The sequence below is a fragment of the Protomyctophum bolini genome (assembly GCF_963924005.1).
Source record: "Protomyctophum bolini genome assembly, chromosome: 20".
Classification (NCBI taxonomy): Eukaryota; Metazoa; Chordata; class Actinopteri; order Myctophiformes; family Myctophidae; genus Protomyctophum; species Protomyctophum bolini.
In genome coordinates this window covers 23,447,540-23,474,676 of record NC_137881.1, presented here as the reverse complement: position 1 = coordinate 23,474,676, position 27,137 = coordinate 23,447,540, and the positions used below count along the sequence as shown (strand labels likewise).

The window sequence follows — 27,137 nt, the reverse complement described above, 5'->3', positions numbered from 1 at the left end:
CAGTCCAAAAGAGAGGAAAAAAAAAATACACAAGAACAAAATGGCTTCTTCCCCTAGTAGCAATTTGTAAAGGAAGATGTTCTCGGCGCTCATAACAGCAAAATGACAGTGTGTAATTGAAAAGCTGGGAGTACACGAGGGCCCCGCAGGGGCCAGTGATATCCAAGGCATTTATCTCCTCATTGCATGTTCAGATGATGTCAGAGACGAGACGGAAACCAGTGGTGTAGTAGTCTCGTTTTGTACTTACGTAAAAGTATCAATACTGCATTGCAGAAAACATTACATCTGTGTCTCAGAGGAGGGCTGTGGACAGTTCAGAGACCTGCCTATACCAGTCGCATCACCGAGTACAAAACTCACACACTCCAAAAACTCTGCACATATTTTCTCTCGGGGGATAAATATGGTGAAGATGCACAAGTTCGTTTTTCAGATGCGGGCGGGGGGGGGGGGGGGGGGGGGGTGCTCAGATCTGAGCACCCGCACCTCTAGACCAGAAATCACACAGGTCACTGGACTGAACTGAACTGAACTGGACTGGACTGGACTGAACTGGACTGAACTGAACTGAACTGAACTGAACTGAACTGAACAATGTAACTGAGTTGAACATAATAAGAACTCTCTCTCTCCCCCCCTCAGGGTCGTCATGGACCACTGGGACCATCGGGAGGCTCTGGTCCTGAGGGCTTCCCAGGGGGTGCGGGCCCTGCAGGGCCCAAAGGAGAGAAGGGCCACCTCGGACTGAAGGGCCCGTCCGGACCGAAAGGGGACAAGGTGAGATTCCCACATCCTCATTGGGTCTTTCATGAGCAGAGACTTGCGAACCTCCTTCCTCCTCCTGTGTGGCGTGCATAGGCAGGGTCCATACATATGCAGGGGCCATAGGTCAGTCGCTAAACCTTTTGTCCACCGTTTCCCCAAACAATGGGTAGGGACCCATTTGCGGGTCACGGCCGGGCCAATTTTTATGGGTCACGACTTGGGTACATATCCCATTTTCTTTTCTACATTAAAAACATATAGAATCGCGACGCGTTGTGTGCTTGTAGATCTCGACCTGAAAGGTCTGGGAACCACTGCTACAGTCAATCAATACATCTGTCTGTGTGTCTTTTTCAGGGACCTATGGGCGTGCCAGGGTTCCCAGGAACTGATGGCGTACCAGTGAGTATTATCATAAGCACTCACACACACACACACACACACACACACACACACACACACACACACACACACACACACACACACACACACTTATTAGTAGTCCTAGTAGTACAAAGTAGTAGTAAGGTTGAAATCTATTTTTTGCAAGTAGAAATTAATGCGGGTGTTAGAGGGTTAACCGGGTAGCTCTATTGGTAGAACACTCGCCATTGGACCACAAGTTCACAGGTTCAATCCCGGCCACCACTGACTCAGTGTATATGAGTAGCGCTGCTTGCATAACTGACACATGCTGGGAGCTGCATTGGTAGGTGTTGCGCTACATTTCAGCAATCCATCTCCTGGGGCAGGGGTTCTCAACCTTTTGGGCTGGGGACCCCCAAAGATACCATGCCATATCCCGCTACCACCCCCTTTAAAAACAAAAGTAGTAAGTATATTCTGAAAAAGATCACACTGTGTGAACTGAGCGGTGCAACTATACATTTATTGTTATAGTTACTGTACTGTGCTCTGTACTGTACTGTACTGTAGTGTACTGTGCTGTGAGTTACTTAGGGGTCCCCGGGGGATCCCCGGAACATCCAGACCACATTGCTGCTTAATGGAGCGGAGGCACCACTCAAACAAATTCGTTATTGATTTGTGCTGCTACTGAATTAGGCTTATGAGTCTATATCCCCCCGGAATAATTTGGTGACCCCCCGAGGGGTCACGACCCACAGGATGAGAATCCCTGTCCTAGGGGCTATCGCATTGCGAAGGTGGATAGACACCCTCATTCTTAGCGAAGACTGACGAGAAACCACAGCGGCTTATATACTGTAGATACATACCTGTACATGTCAAATATATTATGTATAATTATTACGACAGTTATTTTTTTTTAATCCACCTCACATTTCCATAATAGAGTTCACCTAACCTCTCCGCCTTGTTCCTGGATCTCACTTAACACATTTTATGCCAGCGTGTAATTACGTCCTTAAGTTTATGATGGATATCACTCGTAATGCGACATACATTAGCATTGCGTTGCTATACATTAGACACCCACACACACACACAGCTCCTTAAGGGAGTGGTTGCACCACTCAAAAATATAGGGATATACTGTATTTCAAAATATTGTTTTCAAATAAAGAAATGTCAAATAATTGTACATACATTTGAACACAAACGAATAAACAAACCTAAGAAATTCCATAAATGCAAATAATGAATTAGCAGTGAAAATAGCTGCTCTTTCGCACTGCCTTGTGAGCTTGTAGATCTGCTATTTTCACTATTTTGGGTCCCGGGCAAACATCTAATTTCTCTTTTGGGTCACGGGCTGCAACGTCTGGCAACCACTGCTCTATGACTGACCCGTCGGGACTCAATAAAGACGTAAACGTCCATAAATAAACTGCTCATTGCTGTCTCTCCACAGGGTCACCCCGGGCAGGACGGCTCTAGAGGTCTGTCAGGGTTGGACGGATGTAACGGATCCAGAGGAGAAGAGGGAACGCCAGGATTTGGAGTTGGACCTCCTGGAAACCCTGGGCTATCTGTAAGGAAGAACGCTGACTGACAGACAGACAGACAGACAGACAGACAGACAGACAGACAGACAGACAGACAGACAAGCCAAGCCAATGGAATTTTGTTCGAGATCATTAAGGTAATGGAAAAGACAAATGCACACCTGTGCCAGCATTGCATTAGGTATAGCTGGATTTGATTGCATAGTTGCTACATGAGTTCATGCACACAGATTTAGGTTGGGATTTTTTAGAAACATAAAATCTATCTATAAAATTCCAACCTAATGCTGTGTGCATGAGCTCATGTAGCAGCTATGCAATCAAACCAACAATGCATAATTTAATGCTGGCATCTTTTCCATTTCCATCTATATATGGTATTTATAGACAATGTAAGTGAGTCACATTTTGAGATAGATACTATATACATTATATACAATGCACATTTAATAATCATTATATCGGCATGTAGAATATAACTCTAATATTCTAATTATGTAATATAATTATCTAAACTATAATTCTCTGACTGAATGAAGTTATTGTACAGTCCTTTTTCGTTTCTTTAATCCAATATTGCGCCGTGAATTTCAAAAAGCTGAACATAGATATTCATATTCTTTGAAAACATTGTCATTTACTGGTTTGCATGCTGTCTCAGCTGGTTAATGCACTGTCCACACCGGTTCAAATGCCACCCTGTCTTGTCTCACATGTCCATGTCCTTTGTTTACGTCTCCTTAGTAGATGCATAAAATAAAACAAAATCATCTTTCTTTCTTTCTTTCTTTCTTTCTTTCTTTCTTTCTTTCTTTCAGGGGCCTACTGGTCCAAAAGGCCCAAAAGGAGAGCCTGTCTTTATCTCAGAAGATGGCGAAATTGGGGTAATATGACACACACATGCATGTACACATGCATGCGCGTACACACACACGCACACACACACACATTTACAACTATTACTGTTATTACGTGATGCATTTCCTTTCTGCTAATTATTATTCTCATTCAAATGTGCTTGTATTTCTTTCAGAGTTTTCCAGGTTTTCCTGGACCAGATGGGAAACCCGTAAGATTGTCTTTTGATTTTACTTGAATACATCAGTGATTTTTATGTAATGAAATAATAACGTAGCTTATACGTGTGAATTATCGGATGCAAAAGGGCGGGCCTTAAACTGTCAGGTACGATAGTGTCAGTGGGAGACTTTTGGGGACATAATATGTGATTACTGGGGGCGAGGAAAAAAAAATTAAGTAACAAGTTACGTTTGGTCAATATGTAAAGTAATAATATATAATTTTTTTTTAAGTAACTAGTAATATTACCGTTTTTGAGTAACATTTGTGCATATAATATTGCAAATAGTATAATAAATATTAACCAAGGGTTGAAAGAGACTGCAAAAGCACTTTTTCCACCACTGGGTCTTATGGGTTTGTGTTCTGACCGGGTGGTTCTGTTGTGTCCTGACAGGGGCTCAGCGGTCCTGGCGGTCTAGCTGGTAATGCAGGGCCCAGAGGTCCTGAAGGCTTCCAGGTTGGTGCACTCCATTTTCTCTTTTATTATGTGCACGTGCACACACACACTCACACACACACACACACACACACACACACACACACACACACACACACACACACACACACACACACACACACACACACATATGCATACAAGGGGCACAAACATAACTAGAAATGCCAGAAATACTAGATTGGATTGACCGAGCGATGCCACCAAAAATACACAAACCCTGATTGGCCGAGGGGAGCCACCAAAAATTCACAATCCCTGATTGCTCTCAATGGGCCTGATTCATTAAAAATAAATCCGCCACCGTTACACTGTGGCGGAAACAGATATCGTATTTATCTGTCCGATCAAGCTACGTTGAGATGACGTGTTATTCAGAGAAGCTGGTGTAATCACTTCATTCATGCGGATCGCTGAGTGTATCCTTTCCGCATTTTCCCCAAGCGATTCGCCTGGTGTCGCCTGGTTAGTTGGAACATCCACGCCCATTCTACACCATATAAGGCAACAGGAAATCTCGAAATACGTCATCATAGCCGGCACAGAGGATTCCCAAACTTTAAATTCTATACAACAGCGCGATGAGCTTGTAGAGTAGGCTAGTTAATTTCGACAGGAGGTTCTCTGCACGGACAGATCTTCAAGCAAACAGCGCGAGTTATATGTATATAATTATAAACGAAACTTGCCAACTTGGCACGCATGCATTGCTTTACTCGATCCATATATGTCAGAGTTAACTGATATGTTACAGTTACTTTCACATAATGAGAAAGAAGTTAATTTGTACTGTTCACCACACGACCAAATGCTATATTAGGCCTACAACTCGGCAATGATAAGCCCTTACTGATGAATGCACTGCAGGGTTATAAAAAAAGAAAGAACACTCGCCTGCAGAAGTAAAATAGATATCCGATGTATCAGATGTAAATTCATTTCATGATGTCGTCATATTAAAATGATTCGCGGGACACGGCAAACTTGATTAATCTCATGATGAGATCAATGTAGTAGCCTACAGCATATAGCCTACACAGCTACAACGTTGCCCATATTATAATTAATTAAGGTGAGCTGGCTTAAAACTGACTGGCCAAATTGCACGCGCTGATGCCATAATGTGGATTTATAGCCCTCGTCGTGACTGCTGTCTGTCTGTCAGACCGGCATGTCTGTGAACCATAGAATGCCATAGATAGACCATATAACAGTCGGGCCGGGCCGTGTTCTGTCCGTTATATTAATTTTCCAATGTAAATTTCACCCAGATTGGACTCGGTTCAGCGGCCGCATGCTGCTGTCCGCCCCACACACACACACACACACACACACACACACACACACACACCGACGACATTCAGAGAACTGACTCACTAAACAACACTAACACACACTAAACAACGTTGGATTCGTACAGTGCAGAATGCAGATAAGTGTAGGCCTATGTTCTTATTATAATTGTGAGTTTGTTTTTTAACATGCAGCGCGAGTCCACGGGAGCCGATCTACAAGCTCACAACGCGTTGCACTGCGAGTAGCCAGCTGTCAAGTGAGCAGCGCAATCGCGCATGCTATAGAAATATCCTAATAAATAAATAAAAAGGTGTCGCTTGCAGGGGCAGTTTCCTTATGGGACTTGCCTCTAGAATGCATGCATGCATACAAGTGCAAGTGCACTCGGCTTTTATATATCATTTTTTTATGTGCTGAACAATGTTGGGGTCGGGACACATGCCTTATGCCTACATATTTTATCTGCGATTTGGGAACTATTTATTGATCCAGCATGAAGACTAAAGCCTTCTGAATATATCCGTAAATTCGTCCGCCACCTAAAGAGGTCCCGTGGGATTTTACGGAGTTTCCGACCAACCTACGTGAGCGTCAAGTTCACGGCCATTTCCATGAATTCCAAATTAATGTGGGAAATCCACGTAAATGCCTTTCCGCTAGCTTCACGTCATTATATCAGCGTAAACGCGTTGAAGAATCAGGCCCAATGTGTAGATCCGCTATCCCCCCCCCCCTCCCCCCCCCCCCCAAGTGCCAATTTGAAGGAATTTCATCTACTGCCGCTCTACCATTCTCTGCACGTCCAGCTCTCAGTATCTGTCTGTGCATTTCTTTCTCCCAAATCCGTCTACGTTAATCTGCTGATCTGTACTAGTCTGGCTCCAGACCATAGACCCCGCCCCCACTCCACCGAGTGGACTGCTTATAAGCTCCAGTCTGACAATCAGGCTAGAACTGTACTGTATGTACACTCACAAAAAGAGTGTACAGTACAGTTTATAAAGTAAAATTTATAAAGTGCATTTATAAATAGAATTTAATTTGTCAATGAGTCATATTCTAATATAAAGAATGTAACTGTTCCTCTCCCCATAGGGCCCACCTGGCCCACCCGGGCCCCCAGGACCCATGGTAAGTACTGCACTGTGATTATTCCGCATCAGGGATGATCTCACAACCATTCAAAGTTAAAGGGAAACGTTCCAGATTTATTTTAACGTAACACTATCCCAATGTATTCTGCGTGTCAAAGAGCTTGCCCTCAAAGGCGCTGCATGTCTACAGTACGTAAAACAGTCATGGATCAATATGGTTTGGTTATAAAGAGTTGGCGAAGTTGCCCTTTTAGAAGTTGCAGTTGAAAACGAGTATACTGTTCATCACTGTAAGTATAGTTGAAGGGGCATTTTTCTTGTTTTACTGAATTAACTTTGAGTGGACTTTCCCAACCGATAGCGTAGATTGATTTTTCTTTATGTTGAATGTGTGTATATCATCGCTGTTGGGTAGAAACCAGTTACTTTTCAGAAATGGATGAAAAAATGACCTGTTTTTCAATGGCTCCACAGGCTCTTCATTGGTTAAACATTAACATTACAAAGTTTAAAAACGGAGACATACAAGGTTTCTGCCCAACATCGACAATAAGTAATGTGTTTTTACAGTGTTGATTTGTCGACTAAAACCATGACGAAAAATGTCTGTCGACTACCTTTTTTCACTGACGAAAACGAAATAAAAACTAAGCTATGATGACTTAAAACTAAGACTAAATATACTGACGAGTTAGTCAACAAATAGAAAGTAGACTGAAATGTTAAGGGGGGACTATCGGAGATGAGGACGACTGTAGATGTAGTCGACTAAAATCTTATGATATTTAGTCGACTAAAACATTTCTGATTACTAAAATATGACTACAACTAAATGGAATTCTATTCAAAAGACTATGACTAAAACCCAAATAAAACCACTGGTATCAGTGCTGCCGGTAGGAGTGGTGTGGACTGCACGCGCTACTGCTAACCGTCTTTGTCCTCTAGGGGAGCCGCAGTGACGGATATGAAGGAGAGAGAGGAGACAAGGTATGCACCGTACTATCAAAAAGAGGCACATGAACGCTAGCCTGGCGCTAACGCCACTCTGAACCCACAGTCTGGGGAGGCTCATCTGATCTTGTCGCCATTTAACAGAGATGGTGAAATCGCCGTCTTCTGTCTATATATTGCTTTGCAAAACAACACGTTGTTCATCTAGCTAGCGTTAAGGATAATTTATTTAATTTAAACATTTTTCTTTTCTTTTTCCTTTTTACACAACACAACATTTCTGTCATACATAAAGTATAGGGTTGTCCCAATCTGAAATTGTGGCCGATCACGCGTCATTTTCAAATGATCGGTAATGGAAACACTAGTCTGAACTGGTTCAGTATTAACCCTGGTGGAAATGTGATATTCTCCAGTGCTTGAGTTTTGTTTCATTCATTCATTCATTCATTAGCTCATATTTTGGTGCATTTGCCAAGTTGTATTGACTATCTCTTGTTGTTGTTGTTACTAATTGATAAAAACAATTAATTCTTTGACATTAATGCACAATAATTCTGATGATTCTGCAATGTTTCTCTGTCCTTTCCACACCGAGGGAGACACGTGGAAACTTTATCTTTACATCCCAACAGCAGGCTTAGGGTATTCTAGCTGGATTCCTGTGCGTGCGTGCGTGCATGTGCGCGTGTTGAACCAATAAATGTACACCTACAGTACACATGAGAAATGTGAGTGTGCTGTGCATGCAAGCGTGTGTGTGTGTGTGTGTGCATCTTCACCCCAAATAAGCTCAAGCAAGTGTGTGCGAGCATGTGTGCGACGGTGCGTGTGTGCATGTGTGTGAATCTGCAAACGGCATGATTGGACATAATGGTGTGAATGAAGCATGCTTGGTGATGGTTGCCTGTCAGTCTTCCGTCCATCCCTCCTCCCTTCTCCTCGTTCGTCAACAACTCCTTCATTTAACCCCCCCTGACCCCCCCCCTTATCCCTCCGTCCCCCCCTACCCCCCACCCCTCTTTCTCTCCATCCCTACCTCAAATTGACACATCTACCTCAATACACAACTAAATGTTTGTTGCATCTGTTCCCTGTATGATAAAAAAAAAAACTAAAAAACATCACCGTGTTTTTACCAAGGCTCAATTCTGTCTGGTTTGTTCTTTTACGTGAAATGTTATGCCACCAGGCTCCGGTCACAACAACATCGTTCTAATTTGGAATTCATCTGAGCTTCCAATTCCTGATTGTCCAATTTGCGAATGACTTTTTTGTGGAATTTTTTTCCATTCAAATTCAAAATTTAATTAAAGTTTTCTGAAAACAAGAGTGGATGTGAATGCATTTAACTCTGGACCCAAGTACCATTACTCCTTCCAATTTGATCTATCTTTTGTTATGGTTTTAAAAACATGTTTGTGATTTGGCCAGTGGCATTACACGTCCAACTGTTTCCTTAACTGCTGTGTGACAGCTCAGAGATGTAGAGGTCATATATAGTCATTTGGCTTTCCCTCAAAATGTATGCAAAACATTTTGGAAGGAATTCCCTTCCGCATCCACACGGGGGTCACTTAAAATAAACCATATTTAAATATTGAGATTAAAATGAACACAACATGAAATATGCAGTACGTGCCCTTGAATAATCATTGGTTCAGCATACATACTGTACCTACATAATACAGACTACATTGTATATCCAACAAACTCACAATTACAAATGCACTTTAATTACATTTCATCTCTGAGCTGCCACTTCGGAGGGCATTCGGTGGACTGTGATTGGGTGCTGGAATCACTTGCTCCTATACTTCCTGTGGTGCTTAATTTCCCTCCGGTGACCCAATTTTGGGCATTTGGTGGCGGTGATGGTGGTGGTGGTGGTGGTGCATTTTGGGAATTGTAGTTCAAGTTTCACTGCCATACTCCCTTCCCCTTCTTACCTCAACAAACCCATTTTCATTCCGTTCTCATTCCACCAATCAGACAGGAGTACTAACAGTCAAAGGAAGTGCCATCTTCCTCCCACTGCATGCATGTTGTTATGCGCAAACCAAACCTTTGAACCACGACACTACTAATTGGTCATGTTGAATGTGGAAACAGCTAGATTCACTGTTGAGCCTGTTGAGGTACAATTCTGTTTTGATCATTTACAAGATTCCTGTTAAATTTGTGACATCTGTTAAGGCCAGAAAACAACTGGCCTCAAAATTGTTGAGGAACAAAAGATAAAGTAGCCCAGAGCGCGATCTCTCTCTCTCTCTCTCTCTCTCTCTCTCTCTCTCTTTCTCTCTCGCTCTCTCCCCCCCCCTACTAAATTCCTTTCATACTCAACTTCAGTCTCCTCTCCTCTCATCTGCTCTATACTCTCGAGGTCTTCACCGGTCTACCGGAACCAAAAACTACCCGACAGGACGCGAAATCTGTCCGGGTCTAGGTCCGCGTTTCATCATTAGGGGACCCTATACTCGGTGATCTGCCGAGAAATTAAGTGCTGTGTGATGACGATCAGACTGACCTGGGATCAGATTACTGCCACGCAATATAGGGGGTGTGGGAGGGGGGACAAAGTTGAGCTGCACACGCTGTCAGTGCAGAGACTTGGAGAGCGCATCAAACTATACCTCCATGCCGTCAAAGAGGAGCGTGCAATCATGTTATTCCGTCTTCATTGAGGTGAAAACAGGCAATTGAATTAGTGGTGGAAAAAGGTTCTCACATGTTTTACTGTTTTAAGTATTAATACTGCAGTGTAGAGATAACTGTTACAAGTAAGAGTACGGCATTCAAATTTTACTTGGGTGAAAGTACAAAAGTATTGGTATCAAAATGTTCTTAAAATACCAAAAGTGAAAGTACTCATTTGCAAGATTGTCCCAATTCAAGTTTTTAAATCAAATCTTTTGAAAATAGCAGATCTACAAGCTCACAATCATGACTCATTGTGATCTTGTAGATCGTCTATTTTCTAATGTCCGAAATGTATGTCGGGCTGGAGTGGTTAGTATATGTTTTGTAATAATAATCAAAATCTATAACGTAACTAGTAGATTTCACATTAATGTAGTAAAATTAGAATATTTGGATCCGAGATGGAGTGGAGTAGAAGTGAAAGTATTGGAAATGGTAAATACTCAAGCAAAGTACAAATACCTCAAAATTGTACTTAAGCACAGTACTTAAGTAAATGTAGCCTACTTAGTTACTTTCCACCACTGAATTTAATTCCATTGTCTCTTACTGGAGAAGACTATAACTGGCATCTAGCCCTGTACTGCTACAACAGAACAACAGGGCTTGTTGACTGTCGAGTCTATGAAATACCCAACAGTCTGGGCCGTGGGTTGTCATATCCTCTGAAAAAATGACGGTTCCACTTTCATGGGTCCATCCGGGTTCGGGTCGGTCATTTGAATGAATCTCGGGAACCATTTGGGTCAATTAGGGTTTGGGTCCGCCATTTTGGACTTGTGAAGAGCTCTCCTCTCCTCTCCTCTCCTCTCCTCTCCTCTCCTCTCCTCTCCTCTCCTCTCCTCTCCTCTCCTCTCCTCTCCTCTCCTCTCCTCTCCTCTCCTCTCCTCTTCTCTCCTCTCCTCTTCTCCTCATCATCTCTCCCACTGTACTTCCTACCTTCTTCCTGATTCTAAATCCCTCTGGTCTGATTGGCTAATGGTGCGTTGTATGTATTCTGGACTCTAGGGCGACGTGGGTCCGCCTGGACCAGGTGGGCCCACGAGCGTGGGTACCCCCGGCTCGCTAATAGGCGGGCAAGTTCTCACCATCTACAAAGGAGATAAGGTAACACAGCAGGAACCAGAGGGGAGCAACGGGTCACAAGCATATACATTACACACACATATTAAACTTACATCTGACATACAGTACATACAGAGCGGAACGTTGGCTACGATCGGACACATTAAGGAAAATACGTCTTGTTCTTGTGCCACGTGTAAACACAAGGACACGGTTTGGATCAGTGTCTAATTGGACTAAAAAGAGGTCATAGTCATGGCCATAGAGCACTGAAGTCTGATTTCCACCCATTCTAACTTCCCATAGACTTTATTTTATTTTATATCGCATCAAATAAGAACTGTGTTCCAAAAATAAACAATTATCCTGGCGGTTTGACTCGTATGGATATGAAGAATCAACTGACGGCGAGAAAACTCTAATGTCACTGCTACCGAATTAGTTATTTTTTTGCTAGAAACTGACTGTATCAAATATGACTATCGCAGAGAGAGTTTGTTTATTTTTGGACCACAAGTCTTATGTGAGACGATTCTAAGATGACCCGAGGGATGAACGAGTGACGTCAGGAGTTTAGTCTATAGTACAACAAACAAACAAACAAACACACACACACACACACACACACACACAGGAGAAGTGTGTGAAATAAGCCACAGTACCGTGGTAAAGGAGCAGTGATTGCAGCAACCCTCTCACAGACAGTGAGGGGGGAAGAAGGGTCTTGGTTTGGAGAACTGGGGAGACCAGGGTTAGCTGGTGAGATGGGGGAGTCCACAGCCCTGTCTGTCTGTGGCCTCATCCAACCACTCTCAATGCTCACATATAGAGTCACGTAGAGTTACCGTCCCGGATTTGGGGGCGCCAGTGGAATAATGGACGCGGGGCAGCCGCACAGCTCAATGGGTCGAGAGAGGCCGCCAAGAAATCCCAAGGTTCCCCCAGCCTCCATCATTCCTCCGTGGGGTTACGCGCACTGAAGTTTGTCCTCCGAAAAGCAGACCCCATTTTCACCTCTTATCTTTCGCCAAAGCAGAAACACATTTAAGTTTCCTGTGGTTTGACCATCCACCCGCCACTCCGCCTGCCTCCTCCTCCTCGACTCCGCCCACTTGTCCACCCCCACCCCCTCCCCCTGCCCCCTCCGTTCTGTAGTAAACAGCTCTCTCTCCCTATTGGTCACCGTATTTATGCAGGGCGACGCAGGCTCGCCCGGCGACCCCGGCCAGCCAATGATCAATGGCATCGTGGAGTTTGTTGGCTTTCCCAAAGGAGACAAAGGAGCACAGGTTCGTCCTGTAATGCAAAAGTCACAGGCTCAATCCCCACAATGACACCGTTTACTGGACTGGACTGGTATGTTGATTATGCTGACTTCCCCAAACTGGCAGTTGTGGAAAAAAAGTACTTTTATTTTTTACTAAAGTAAAAGTATCAATACTGCAATGTAGAAATGCTCTGTTACAAGTAGAGGTGGTCCAACATTTTAAAGATGTGGCACAAAACAATAACTCACACGGTTGGGGTCATAGTTAAGTTAGTGAAGAATAGTCTTCAAGGTTCTTGCCAATCTACGAGCTATATCGGACCTTGCTAATTGGTACTATGAGTCGTTAGGTTTCAGGGGTAGCATGTGGACAACTCATTTCTGGAATTTGATGTGCCCCCTCATGAGCTGAAGATGACCCCTACTGAGTTTGGTGACCTAATGCCTTTTCCTCTAACCATTATAGGCAAGAATGTCCAATTACACACGACAGAGCAACACGTAATGGCTAATGAATAGATTACCATGAATCTTAACGAGCGAGAATGAAACCACCTGATTTTGGTGACCCCATGACCTATCTTCTAGCCTTAGTCTTAGTGCCACCACCCTCAGGCGGTGAATGTTTTTGAGTGCATTGACGCTGCATATGGAGGAATAAACAACCTGAGTGGCCCCACTGACTTGTCCTCAAGTGCCACCCACAGGCCAAAATATAAACTTTGCAAAAGATATCTCTCATGTAATCTCATAGGCAGACATTATGGTCTCATTGGCATCTCTTTTTAGTATATTTTTGGGCTATCCCACATCTGAGACCTACAGTGAGTAGATATAAATGTTACCATTTTGAGCTCAAACCGCACCAATGAATCGCCATGCTACTCCTTGCAACCATTATCCTCAATGGCAGTTGCAAGGAGTTGCTGTGGTGCGGTTGACCTTAAAACTGTTCAGTTGCAAGGAGTTTATTTGGTGTGGTTGACCTTAAAACTGTTCAGTTGCAAGGTGTTGCGACTAGTTGCATTGGTGTGGTTTGGGCTTCACTGTAAGCATTCGTGCGGACTCCTGTTCCTTACATAAAGATCATAGCCTATCTGCATCAGTGCAATATAGCTTTATTTGTATTCATTTCTCATTTAATTCTCTTTCAAGATGTGTTAATAGTCAGATAGATATGTTGACAGATAGATGGATATTCTATCTTCAAGAGCAGAGATTTTCTATGCTCTCTTGCCATCTTTCACTCTCTCACACACTTGCTCTTTGTCTCTCTCTCCCATCCTCTCTTCCTCAGGGAGACACTGGCCCTCAGGGATATCGTGGGCACCCAGGAAGACCCGGCCTACCTGTAAGTGTTGCTCATTATCATTTTTAGAGCAGTCGTATGAGCAGGAATAAAATGATGCTTAGCATTGATTTGTTTATCACACTAAATCTTGCATTATAGGTGACGGTCAGGTACGAGGCTTGAGCCCACGTTATGGGCTCAACATGATAATAACATGATGTGTAGATTCAAACTCCACTTGCACATCACAGTTCTCTCTATTGGTGTTTGTGACTTCACCCTGGGGATTTTCAGTACATCACAGTAGTAGTAGTAGTAGTAGTAGTAGTTTTCTAAGTACGTAGTAGTAGTATCTCAAATGTATATAGCACTTTTCTAAGCTGGTGAAAGCCATTTTGAAGCGGTGGGTTTTGAGAGCGGTTCTGAAGGCTTGGAGGTTGGGAGCTTCTCTGCTAGTATTGTGCATATTCCACAGGGTTGGGGTAGCAAAATAAGTACAAACCTTACAGTACTTGGTCTTGGGGACGTCCAGGGGTGAGCGGGAGGGGAGGGGACATGACATTAAGCGCTACCGGTGAAGTTTTTCCGAATACTGGATTTAGAAGATTTAGGGTTAAGGCAAGCTTGTCTTGAACAAAGCCTGCTCAAAGTTTTCCCTACCCAACATTGTATTTCTTTCCGCCAGGGAGCTTTTGCCTACCCAGGTGAATATGGAGAGAAGGGCATTCCTGGATACCCCGGGGGGCGGGTAAGAATATTTCTTTGCTTCTGTTTCTAGAATAACTATTAGGAGATGTCTATACCTTTTCTATTAGACATCTCCTCAGCCTATTTATCACCTTTTTCTGTGCCTTTATTTATTCATGTGAACAATCAGAACTTTCCCCTCAGTCTTTCACCAGGCCCTGTGGGAATAATACTGCTAAATAAGCACTTTGAGGGGAAATTCAGTGTCTGTCTGTCTGTCTGAGTTTTAACCTATTAAGCCTGTTTCTGCGTCTATTTCCTACATTGGTATGACTCTATTTCTTCTTCTGTGATCTCGTATGCTACGATTGCACCTGGTTGTTGTTGTTGTTCTTCTTCTTCTTCAGTTTATTATATTGTGCATGTGCTTCTTCCTGACAGGGTGCTCCTGGCTTCGACGGCCCGCCCGGCTCTCCTGGCCATCAGGTAATGATCCTAAATGATCACATGATGACGCAGACATTTATAGTATTACTGACTTTCGACCAACACAATTCATGATAGTGTGTGTGTAGTACTGTGTGAGTTCCACTTCACATGGCATCTACATACACCACGTTATAATGTTGTGTTTGCATTAATGCATCTTTAATGCTTCTTTTTCAATCAGGGATTTGTGGGAGACCCAGGTTTCCCCGGGCAACCCGCCTATAGAGCAGGACCTAAGGTAAGCCACGAGGGTCATTTTTAACCTAATGGTACAGTGGTTGAGACTTATGGTTTGCGTTCACTTGCAATACTCCAAGATCGCCAGCAGGTGGTGCTGATGTCATTATAGTGGATTATACAATAGCTGATCTCAGGCATGAAGGAAGCATGAGTTCAAGTCCGTTGCTCTCCCCTTGTCCCCCATAGGGACTAGGTTGGTGGAGGGTGTGTAGAGCCCAGGATCACATTAGATGATTGACACAGGGGTGAAAAATTGGTAAAAAAATTGTGGGATAAAAAATATATTTAAAAAAAGAAAATGTGTGTAGGCCTACTCTTGATGTGTGTCTACACTGATTTCACAATGCAGCGCACAACGTTACCTTTAATTAACTCAACCTTTGTTATGCTTTGATTTTATGTAAGGGAACTGGTGTGGTCTTATTTTGTGTGTGTGTGTGTGTGTGTGTGTGTGTGCGTGTGTGTGTTTGTGTGTGTGTGTGTGTGTGTGTGTGTGTGCGTGTGCGTGACAGGGAGAACAAGGTGATGCTGGTGCTCCCGGACCAACCGTGTACGGTTCAGGACTAGCAGCTACTGTTCAAGGTAAAACACACCAGTGTTGATGTCGTAAGCTATGATGACTAAAACTGAGACTAAATATATTGACAATTTCGTCAACAACAAAAAAAACTGGACTAAAATGTCCCCTAACATCAGAACATTTTGTTCCACAGACCCCCAGGAACAAAGCATTTTCACAAATCTTCAAAATTTTTCAAAAATAGCAGATCTACAAGCTGTATATCTTCTAATTTTCAATAGCCAAAGTATAAAAATAATGGTTAAAAGTGGCTGATTGTAAAATCTAAAATGACACTTGCTTTCCCGGTTTTAACAGGTTAAGGTTTTAATTTAATTCTAGTTTATATATATATATATATATATATATGTATATGTATATATATATATATATATATATATATATATATATATAAAACCCTGGTCTGTGTGCAGGTTCACCGGGAGACATCGGCCGTGACGGGTACCCCGGCGGTATCGGTGACGCTGGCTACCCCGGTCTACCAGGACCACCAGGAAGATCAGATACATATGGACCAGGTGAGATACCAGCGGTGCATTGACATGCTGCACAACTGTCCTCTACATTGACATGCTGCACAACTGTCCTCTACATTGACATGCTGCACACCTGTCCTCTACATTGACATGCTGCACAACTGTCCTCTACATTGACATGCTGCACAACTGTCCTCTACATTGACATGCTACACAACTGTCCTCTACATTGACATGCTGCACACCTGTCCTCTACATTGACATGCTGCACAACTGTCCTCTACATTGACATGCTACACAACTGTCCTCTACATTGACATGCTACACAACTGTCCTCTACATTGACATGCTACACAACTGTCCTCTACATTGACATGCTGCACACCTGTCCTCTACATTGACATGCTGCACACCTGTCCTCTACATTGACATGCTGCACACCTGTCCTCTACATTGACATGCTGCACACCTGTCCTCTACATTGACATGCTGCACAACTGTCCTCTACATTGACATGCTGCACACCTGTCCTCTACATTGACATGCTGCACAACTGTCCTCTACATTGACATGCTACACAACTGTCCTCTACATTGACATGCTACACAACTGTCCTCTACATTGACATGCTGCACAACTGTCCTCTACATTGACATGCTACACAACTGTCCTCTACATTGACATGCTGCACAACTGTCCTCTACATTGACATGCTACACAACTGTCCTCTACATTGACATGCTGCACACCTGTCCTCTACATTGACATGCTGCACACCTGTCCTCTACATTGACATGCTACACAACTGTCCTCTACATTGACATGCTGCACACCTGTCCTCTACATTGACATGCTGCACACCTGTCCTCTACATTGACATGCTACACAACTGTCCTCTACATTGACATGCTGCACACCTGTCCTCTACATTGACATGCTACACAACTGTCCTCTACATTGACATGCTGCACACCTGTCCTCTACATTGACATGCTGCACACCTGTCCTCTACATTGACATGCTACACAACTGTCCTCTACATTGACATGCTGCACACCTGTCCTCTACATTGACATGCTACACAACTGTCCTCTACATTGACATGCTACACAACTGTCCTCTACATTGACATGCTACACAACTGTCCTCTACATTGACATGCTACACAACTGTCCTCTACATTGACATGCTACACAACTGTCCTCTACATTGACATGCTACACAACTGTCCTCTACATTGACATGCTACACAACTGTCCTCTACATTGACATGCTGCACAACTGTCCTCTACATTGACATGCTACACAACTGTCCTCTACATTGACATGCTACACAACTGTCCTCTACATTGACATGCTGCACACCTGTCCTCTACATTGACATGCTGCACAACTGTCCTCTACATTGACATGCTACACAACTGTCCTCTACATTGACATGCTGCACAACTGTCCTCTACATTGACATGCTACACAACTGTCCTCTACATTGACATGCTGCACACCTGTCCTCTACATTGACATGCTACACAACTGTCCTCTACATTGACATGCTACACAACTGTCCTCTACATTGACATGCTACACAACTGTCCTGCTACACACCTGTCCTCTACATTGACATGCTACACACCTGTCCTGTACACACCTCCTACACACATGCTACACACCAGCACATACAAATACTACACATACAAATGCATGACAGTAAGGCGATGTAAAAAAATATATATAATATAATATATATATATATATACATAGTTACATACAGTATATATGCTAACTTATTCACACTATCAATCACAAACAGTCAATCCTAATCAATCACCCCCTCTCCTCTCCTCTCCTCTCCTCTCCTCTCCTCTCCTCTCCTCTCCTCTCCTCTCCTCTCCTCTCCAGATCCTGGTCCTGGTAGGCCTGGGTTTCCCGGCACCCCGGGTCCGAAGGGGGAGAGAGGAGGCCCAGGTCGTCCGACCTACGGTGCTCCGGGCCTATCAGGGGCTCCGGGTCTTCCAGGAGGCCCCGGAGCGCCAGGGCCACAGGGAGCCTCAAGTAAGTTCATCACTAATAAGTCTGTTTAGATTCTACAATTAAGACAGTGAAGGGCCATTCCTACAAGGATAGACAAGCCTAATGTGACTAGGAAAGAAAGGAACAAAGACTGGATGGGCAGTGATGGAAACTGAAAATGTAGACGAGAAGAAGAGAGATACAAGACTATGTAAAAAGACAGACAGACAGACAGACAGACAGACGGACATGGGAACTTAAAGTGGCTGTCTGCACTGTCCCCTTTCTGAATGGTGAAGGCTTGACCCTTGACCCCTGCATCGTCATCAGTAGGGTGTCGTTCACCATGGGCCAATCACGCACAGGTATCCAGGAGGCAGCCATATTGCCAAGGTTACCATGGCGATATTTGGCCTGCCCCCCATCTGAAGTTAACATCCAGAGACTGAATAAAAAAAACAAAGAAAAAAGAACAATAATGAAACAAACCTAACTCTCAAAGCACTCTTTTCCAGTTCAAGTTCCAGACTGTTTCCAGGGTAAGTATAGCTGAGAAGAGTGCAGCCTCCTCATAAGCTCACAGTTTAACTTTGACTGGAGGAATTCTACTCCAAGCTGCTTTTCTCACAAGCTGGCCACAAGATGGCACCAACTCCCCACTCATAGCAAAGTGCAAGCTTCAAGCTTATGAACTGAGCCTGACATTATTCTTGTGTGTGTGTGTGTGTGTGTGTGTGTGTGTGTGTGTGTGTGTGTGTGTGTGTGTGTGTGTGTGTGTGTGTGTGTGTGTGTGTGTGTGTGTGTGTGTGTGTGTGTGTGTGTGTGTGTGTGTGTGTGTGTGTGTGTGTGTGTGTGTGTGTGTGTGTGTGTGTGTGTGTGTGTGTGTGTGTGTGTGTGTGTGTGTGTGCGTGTGCGTGTGTCTGTGCGTGCGTCTGTGCGTGCGTCCCAATGATATTCCCTCTCGTTGTTTTAACACTTTGTGACAGTGACAGTGGTGGGAAAAGTATTCAAATGTTTTACTTAAGTTATAGTATCAAAAGCCAATTAAACAAATCTTGTACTTGACAATAGAGTACCACAGACGAAAAACAGTCTAATTCCATCATCCTTCATTATGACCCCCTCCACGAAAAGGCCTCGTTGTCCTGACCCCTTATCTATCATTTATACATTATGGATAAATAGTGTGGACTTAGACTGTTTTTCGTCTGTGGCATTTTGTACTTGAGTAAATGTACTTGGTTACTTTCCACCACTGGACAGTGGCACTGACCAAGCAGCATAAGCTAACATTGCTCTCACACAGTGACACTGAGCTGGTCTTGTGCGACACCACTGGCTGTTGTTCCTAGTTACACTTAATAGTGTAACTAGGAACATTTAATGTACATTTAATACTATAGGTACATTTAATGGACTATATGCACATAGAATAACTCTTCCTACATCCGGGCTGCTTCCTTACTTCCTTCACAGGTGTTACCGATGATACAAATTAAGGCTCTGTTCCATTTAGTGTGCAGTGGTTCTCAAACGTTTTAATTTCAAGAACCCCCACAACTCTGAACTTTGGTTCTAGAACTGGTTCCGTAACTTCCGTTCTAGATTCTTGGAACATTGGTGCTTTCATGGAACCGGCGGATATTTTTTTGTTCCAGTTCTGAACCAAGTCATTTTTTCAGTGGAAACACTCTGAACTGGTTCAATATTAGGCACGAAAATAGAACCGAACCAGTTCAACCCTGGTGGAAAAGGGGCCTGAGAGTGTACAAATGGAATCATTTGTACACTCTCAGAGTTACACACCCATATGGGGCCATTTGGAACCCACTCAAGGACACTTTGAGACCCACTGGTGTAGCAGTGAGTCCAGTGTGTCCAGTGAGCCAACACACACAATAGCAGCACCCTGACTCTGTTTGACCAGAATGGAACACAGCCTTCATTAGTATCATCGGTAACACCTGTGAAGGAAGTATGGAAGGAGCCCAAGTTCTTTCCAAAATGGCGAGTGTGCAAATTGTGCATAGTGCCCATTCATCACCCAAGCTGAAATAAACGATGACGCCCATGTGCATCCATTAGTCATTAGCATTACAGTCAGTGGTTTTGTGCCGACACCTTTTCTAGAATTGAGGAAAAGCAACGATTAATGTATTCTGCTGTGCGAGTACATGATAATAATATTGACTGTATGTGTGTGCGTCATGTGTACTGGTGGTCTTTTCCGTTATGCCAGTCGTTCTCAGACCTTTTCATTTCGAGGGTCCCCAAATTTACACTTAGTAGCCTGCGGACCCCTAGCTTGGGTTTCAGCCTGATTTGCTGCGTTCCGCGGGTCTGAAAATCAGCAACAACGTCGCTACGTAACAGGTGACGTTAAAGGCATTCGAGTCAAGCAGCCTCTGTCCAGACTGAGTTGCGAAGTGACATTTCAGATCAGCGGAACGCAGCAAATCAGGCTGGAACCCAGGCTAGCGGACCCCCATTTTACAAGATACACCAGGGTTCCCAATAAGATAAGAATGTTATGGCTCTAGCAGTGATTCTCAACCATTTTCATTTTGCTTCCTAACGGATACAGGATTTAGTTCCGACACACCAAAGGTCCGACAGTCATTAGACCAACAACCATTACCCCAAACCCTAACCTAACCTTAACCGCAAGCAGGACGCAATGCATGTCGGACCAACGCATGTCGGGAGCGACGGGTGATTTCTGCTTGTCAGACCTTTTGGTGTGTCGGACAAGCGCGTGCAACCCCTTCCTAACTATCATTTATCTGGGGGACCCCCTGGAACTCCCTCAAAGGACCCCCTGTGGGTCTCCACTTCGAGAACCATGCACTGCTTTATGCTGACCAGCGTCTTTCAGCTATCTCACCAAACTTACAACTTACAACTGAACATGGTGTGTATGTTACAGTAAAAGCGAGAAACCAGTCAAAGTGAGAAAAACCGAACGCTTGTACTGTAACATACATATACTGTATATTGGGACATTCTAACTGTGTGTGCGCGTGCGTGTTCTTGCAGGTGGCAGGGATGACTACCCCTCGGTAGCTTCTCCAGGACAGCCAGGTTTACCGGGTGGCAGAGGGCCTCCAGGGAACAATGGCTACCAGGGACACAAAGGTGTGTTCAGTTTGACCCCGCATTTAGATTTTCTTTTAGTCTTTTGAATAATATTTTAGTTTTTGTTTTATTATAGTTTTAGTCGGCTAAATATCATGATTTTAGTCCAAATGCATTCATGGCTTACGCTTGGTTGCATGCTGAAAAAAAAAGAAACAAGCTCGTAACATGTGAGCTCAAACAAACCTTCTGGCCTCCTCTCCTCTCCTCTCCTCTCCTCTCCTCTCCTCTCCTCTCCTCTCCTCTCCTCTCCTCTCCTCTCCTCTCCATCCTTAGGAGAGCTTGGTGACTGTGACTGTCAGGGCGGTGGAGGCAGAGCTGGGGGAGGAGCACAAGGACGCCCTGGGGCCGACGGGGCCCCTGGTGGCCCTGGAAGGAAGGGTGAGGGCGGGGACGGCGGTACACCAGGCTATGGAGGCGGCCCGGGAGGTCCTGTAAGTAAATCAATTGATCATTAATTAACTCGATAATTCATGTATTGTCTATGATGCTTTTTTTTTTTTTTTTTTTTTAATCATCAGCATATGCATTTAGTAGAATTTGGTCCGACTCATTTTAAAATGAATGATAAAGTAGAGTATTTTTCTATAGTGGTTCTACTGAATGAAGACCCACCCTCGCTGCGGTTGCAGCCAACAGTCATTTCTGTTTGCATTTGGAACCGATATAGAAAGATTTTGTAATCGCTGCAAAACAGGCTTCGTTTATGGTCTGTAGTCTTTTGAATAAACATTTGACGTTTTTCAGAAAACTTAGGTCAGGATTTAGAAGGCGTTTTTAGAATTGGCCACAGGCCTAAATGAGTTAAGCACATTATCGATGCCAATACTTTTGTACTGGGAACCACAAGGTTCCCAGTTCGATCCCGGGCTCCTCCAGAGTTAGTGTCGAAGTGTCCTCGAGCAAGACGCTGCACCCCTAATTGCTCCCGATGTGCAGGTTGGTGCATTGCATGGTTTCCTCCACCATCGGTGTGTGAATGTGTGGGTGAATATCTCTCATGTCGTCCTGCGGCCGTCCCTTGTTCCCCATGCAGGGCCGTGCCGGTGCGAGAGGATTCGACGGACGTAAAGGAGAGAAGGGCGCGTCCTTCTATCCCACGTTCAATTCGGGAGGCAAGGGAGACCTGGGAGCTCAAGGACCCAGAGGACCCCCCGGGGACAGTGGACAACCTGGCAGAGACGGACTGCCTGGCTTCCCAGGAACCCCTGGTCCTCCTGTGAGTGGTCCAACACGCAGACATGTGAACGTAGACATTAGTGTTGATCATTTTGACACCAAAATGTTTTTTACTGATTCTCCTCTCCTTCTCCAGGGTGATGGAGGTTTTGGTACCGGGGGAGAGAGAGGATTCCAAGGATACCCCGGGGCTAAAGGTCGGTCTGGTGGTCCCGGCGAGCCCGGAATCGGATACGCCGGGGCGCCTGGACTGCGAGGAGCCCCCGGAGAGCCCGGATTCTCCGGGTTACCAGGACAGCCAGGCCTGCTCGGACCTCCAGGTAAGTGACCCCAACCCCCCCACCCCCGACGAAGAAGGAGCAGATGTGTACCACCCTGTTAATTAGGTGGAGAATGGGCGGAGGAGGAGTGTGGTGCATGCGTGCACAACTCTGCGTGGAAGTAGGGATGGGACGATAATCGTTGTCATCGTTTATCGTGAAAGAAAATGCTCACAACAATCGTATCGCAGAAATTGTCCTCTGCCGTACACTAGGATGAATTGGCTTTTGTTGAGCTGCAAATTCAGCACCGCTTAAACCCCCTCTATACTTGATAAAACGGACCTGTAAAGAGCACTCTTATTCACTGTACACAAATCGATTCGCCAAAAAATAGCAGATCCACTAGCTCACAGCGAGTTGCAATGCAACATGCTGTGAGCTTGTGGATCTGCTATATTTGGTGAACGTTCTCGATTGATTATCATTGGGGCGATAGCATCGTTAATCGCGATTGTTTTGTCATCTTCCTATCGTCCCGTCCCTACCCGGAAGTGTGTGTGACGTGCGAAACCAGAGGGGTGTGTGTGTGTGTGTGTGTGTGTGTGTGTGTGTGTGTGTGCACACGTGCGTGCACGTCGTACTACATCATGTCTTTTCCCCCCAGGACAACATCACAGCATCGCCTCGACTGTCTGTCACCATTACCACCATACCCGGCCTCCATCCCATAGTTTACCATAGCAACCGCATCCTATCCTAACATTCTAAACCATTAATGAAAGATAACATCTCTTTGTTTTCGTGCGGGAACGAACGGACACTCCCCGGATGATCAAATAGCTCCCCAGTTCATTCTCCGCCGAAGCAGCCACGTCCTCGCCGCCGTGGCAGCATAAAACACCTGCGCAAACCTAGCATAACCTTGTCTAGTCTGCATTAGAAGACAAACCTAGCATAACCTGGTCTAGTCTGCATTAGAAGACAAACCTAGCATAACCTTGTCTAGTCTGCATTAGAAGACAAACCTAGCATAACCTTGTCTAGTCTGCATTAGAAGACAAACCTAGCATAACCTTGTCTAGTCTGCATTAGAAGACAAACCTAGCATAACCTTGTCTAGTCTGCATTAGAAGACAAACCTAGCATAACCTGGTCTAGTCTGCATTAGAAGACAAACCTAGCATAACCTTGTCTAGTCTGCATTAGAAGAGATCTATCGTAATAATATAACAAACCTAGCATAACCTTGTCTAGTCTGCATTAGAAGACAAACCTAGCAAAACCTTGTCTAGTCTGCATTAGAAGACAAACCTAGCATAACCTTGTCTAGTCTGCATTAGAAGAGATCTATCGTAATAATATAACAAACCTAGCATAACCTTGTCTAGTCTGCATTAGAAGAGATCTGTGGTAATAATATAACAAAGCACAAAGTATCTACCTTTGTAGATCGGTAATTTTTTGCTATTTTTATTTTAGTAGATTTTTTTAATTAGACAAGCTCATTAGACAAACATTTTCCTTTTTGCCAAAGCAGCTTTCTGCTCTTCATTACTTGGCTTCAGCAGCGTAATATTTAACGTTGATTAATGGTTTCCATTAATGTGCTTATAAACTATAGCTTATTACAGCCAAACAATCTGTAATATTCCACAATGCAGCTTGATTGATTATTGACGCCTCTTTTTCTTTTTTTTCTCTCCCCCCTCCCCCCGCCCGCGCAGTTGCCAAATGGTCGCTATCCCGCAGCAGCTCTATTGTGCTTCTTCACGTCTCAGAGGGAATGGTCTGATGCTGGGAACTGGTTATATTTGCACACAGAATAACTCTTCGTACTTCCAGGCCCCTCTCTTACTTCCTTTCACCGATGTTCCATTCTGGTCAAACGGAGTCAGGGTGCTGCTAGTGTGCATGTTGGCTTACTGGAAACACTCCTTGAAATTAGAAAGGTTTGAGAACCACTGTACACTAAATGGAACAGAGCTTTAATTGACATCATCGGTAACACCTGTGAAGGAAATGGGGAAGGGGCCGGAAGTATGAAGATTTATTCTGTGTGCATAGAGCCTGTTAACGCCAATCATTATAATCATAATCGTATCATAATAATAATAATAAAAACAAACCTCCTCTCTGAGAATGAAGGACACATTATAAACTATCTCCAGTGTGAACGTGTGCTCTCGTGACCATAATGCTGAACTTTGCTCTTTGGTCGCTGTCAGGTGAAAACCTTGATCCAATGTTGTTTATAGTCACAAGCTTTTGTTAATGCATTTTCATTGGTTCAGCGTTTATAAAAACCGACACAGACTTGACACTTTCACATGTTGAAATAAATAGCCGATCTACAAAGCTCACAACATGAGCTTGTAGAGCTGCTGTTTTAACTACTTTTGACAATGTTGTACAATAGGGCGTTGATTTATAAAACAAAACAAAAACATAAAAACATTTAAATATATGGAGATACAAGGTTTCTGCCCGACAGCGACGTCTTTAATATGAGGGTTATACTCATTCACAGGAAACTGAGAGAGATCGAGGTGAGATGCGGGAACAGAGAGAGAGGCTAATTTGATGTAGCCGATAGCAAGTGTCTCTCTATTTTGATTTTTTTGGTCAATTTCATCGCATCTCTCTCGGTCTTTCTCTACTTTTGTTGAACGGTATAACCTGGTTTAAGATGAGGCAAACTTTGCTTTTGCATTTAACTGAATGAGCCTCGAAAATTTACTTATTCCGCTGATTGACTGTTATAATTAAATATCTTTTTTTCAGTCAAGTGCTTGATTGGCGTATGCAAATGACCCCCGAATGGCTTTGTGTGCTGCCAAACTCTCTCTCTCTCCCCTCCCTCCCTCCCTCCTCTCTCTCCCTCTCTCTCTCTTCCTTCCCCTCCATTTCTCTTCCTATCTCTGTCACTCTACCTGTTGCTCTCTCTCTCTCTCTCTCTCTCTCTCTCTCTCTCTCTCTCTCTCTCTCTCTCTCTCTCTCTCTCTCTCTGTTTGTCTGTCTGTCTGTCTGTCTGTCTGTCTCTCTCTCTCTTGTCTCTCCATCTCCCTTTTATTCTGACTCCGAGTCCTGGTCCAGATTCCTCTCTCTCTCTCTCTCTCTCTCTCTCTCTCTCTCTCTCTCTGTTTGTCTGTCTGTCTGTCTGTCTGTCTGTCTCTCTCTCTCTTGTCTCTCCATCTCCCTTTTATTCTGACTCCGAGTCCTGGTCCAGATTCCTCTCTCTCTCTCTCTCTCTCTCTCTCTCTCTCTCTCTCTCTCTCTCTCTCTCTCTCTCTCTCTCTCTCTCTCTCTCTCTCCCCCCCCCCCCCTCCTCCCTCCCTCTCTGACCTCCCTGTGACCGTCCCTGTGCATGTGTATCTGTCCAGGTGAGGCCGGCTGTGAAGGGCTTACAGACGGCTCTGAGGATGAGGGACAGGGTGGGTAAATCACCTTTATGCCCGCCAGGCGGCCGGCTGGCCAGAGTTCTTTTCACTGACGTTAGTTAACCGGTGGACCCAGATATAGCCTACTGTATGATCACCAGTGTTGGGCAGTAACAAGTTACTTTTAATATGTTAACGTAATATTATTATTTTACCCACATAGTGTAAGGTATTGATGCCAAAGCAGTAGTATTATACCATATTACTGTGTAAAAAATAGTACATATTACATATTTCTCAGGTTTTGTTGGCTGCCTTTTGAAAACATTTTGTTTAAAAGGTCAAGAGAGATTGCTGCTTTATTTTACAGCCTTTTTTGGGCAAATTGGTGACTCTTATTAGCTGGCTAAACAGATTGTATTTGTGTACATCTCTTTTTTTACGGTTGGGGGGAGTGGGGTAATTATGTAAGGGATAATGTAAGGCTGAGTGGTCATTGTTTATAGATAAATCACCGGCAGGCTGATTAACCACCTTATCGCGTAGGTGGTTAATCAGCCTGCCGGTGATTTATCTATAAACCATGACTACCCAGCCTTACATTATCCCACTTATTACACGGCTACTTAATACATAAATTAATAAATTGACCCAAAACACAACAAAACGACCTGTATTTCCTTGCTGTCGCGCTGGCTGCTTATGCCCAGCTGCAGCACAGTCCGAAAACAAGGAAGTGAGTTGATCAAATAGAATAGATACTGCTTCGTCTATTTCTCGCTCAAATGTTTTCAAAAACAT

General features: G+C 44.1%; 1 protein-coding gene across 2 annotated transcripts in view; it reads left to right on the top strand.

The window, feature by feature from the left end:
* The window catches only part of col4a6 (collagen, type IV, alpha 6), a 161,025-nt gene that overhangs the window by 109,831 nt on the left and 24,057 nt on the right, over window positions 1-27,137 (top strand). Inside the window, exons 5-25 of one of the 2 annotated variants that reach the window (XM_080792687.1) lie at window positions 646-780; window positions 1,126-1,170; window positions 2,603-2,722; window positions 3,515-3,580; window positions 3,730-3,765; window positions 4,174-4,236; window positions 6,625-6,660; window positions 7,572-7,613; window positions 11,286-11,384; window positions 13,907-13,960; window positions 14,586-14,648; window positions 15,029-15,073; window positions 15,258-15,314; window positions 15,829-15,898; window positions 16,310-16,414; window positions 18,272-18,424; window positions 21,419-21,517; window positions 21,794-21,951; window positions 22,554-22,736; window positions 22,833-23,016; window positions 26,340-26,390. In XM_080792687.1, coding sequence (XP_080648813.1) covers window positions 646-780; window positions 1,126-1,170; window positions 2,603-2,722; window positions 3,515-3,580; window positions 3,730-3,765; window positions 4,174-4,236; window positions 6,625-6,660; window positions 7,572-7,613; window positions 11,286-11,384; window positions 13,907-13,960; window positions 14,586-14,648; window positions 15,029-15,073; window positions 15,258-15,314; window positions 15,829-15,898; window positions 16,310-16,414; window positions 18,272-18,424; window positions 21,419-21,517; window positions 21,794-21,951; window positions 22,554-22,736; window positions 22,833-23,016; window positions 26,340-26,390 — 1,864 coding nt within the window. The remainder of the gene's footprint in view (window positions 1-645; window positions 781-1,125; window positions 1,171-2,602; window positions 2,723-3,514; window positions 3,581-3,729; window positions 3,766-4,173; window positions 4,237-6,624; window positions 6,661-7,571; window positions 7,614-11,285; window positions 11,385-13,906; window positions 13,961-14,585; window positions 14,649-15,028; window positions 15,074-15,257; window positions 15,315-15,828; window positions 15,899-16,309; window positions 16,415-18,271; window positions 18,425-21,418; window positions 21,518-21,793; window positions 21,952-22,553; window positions 22,737-22,832; window positions 23,017-26,339; window positions 26,391-27,137) is intronic. The other variant, XM_080792688.1, reaches the window with a different exon arrangement.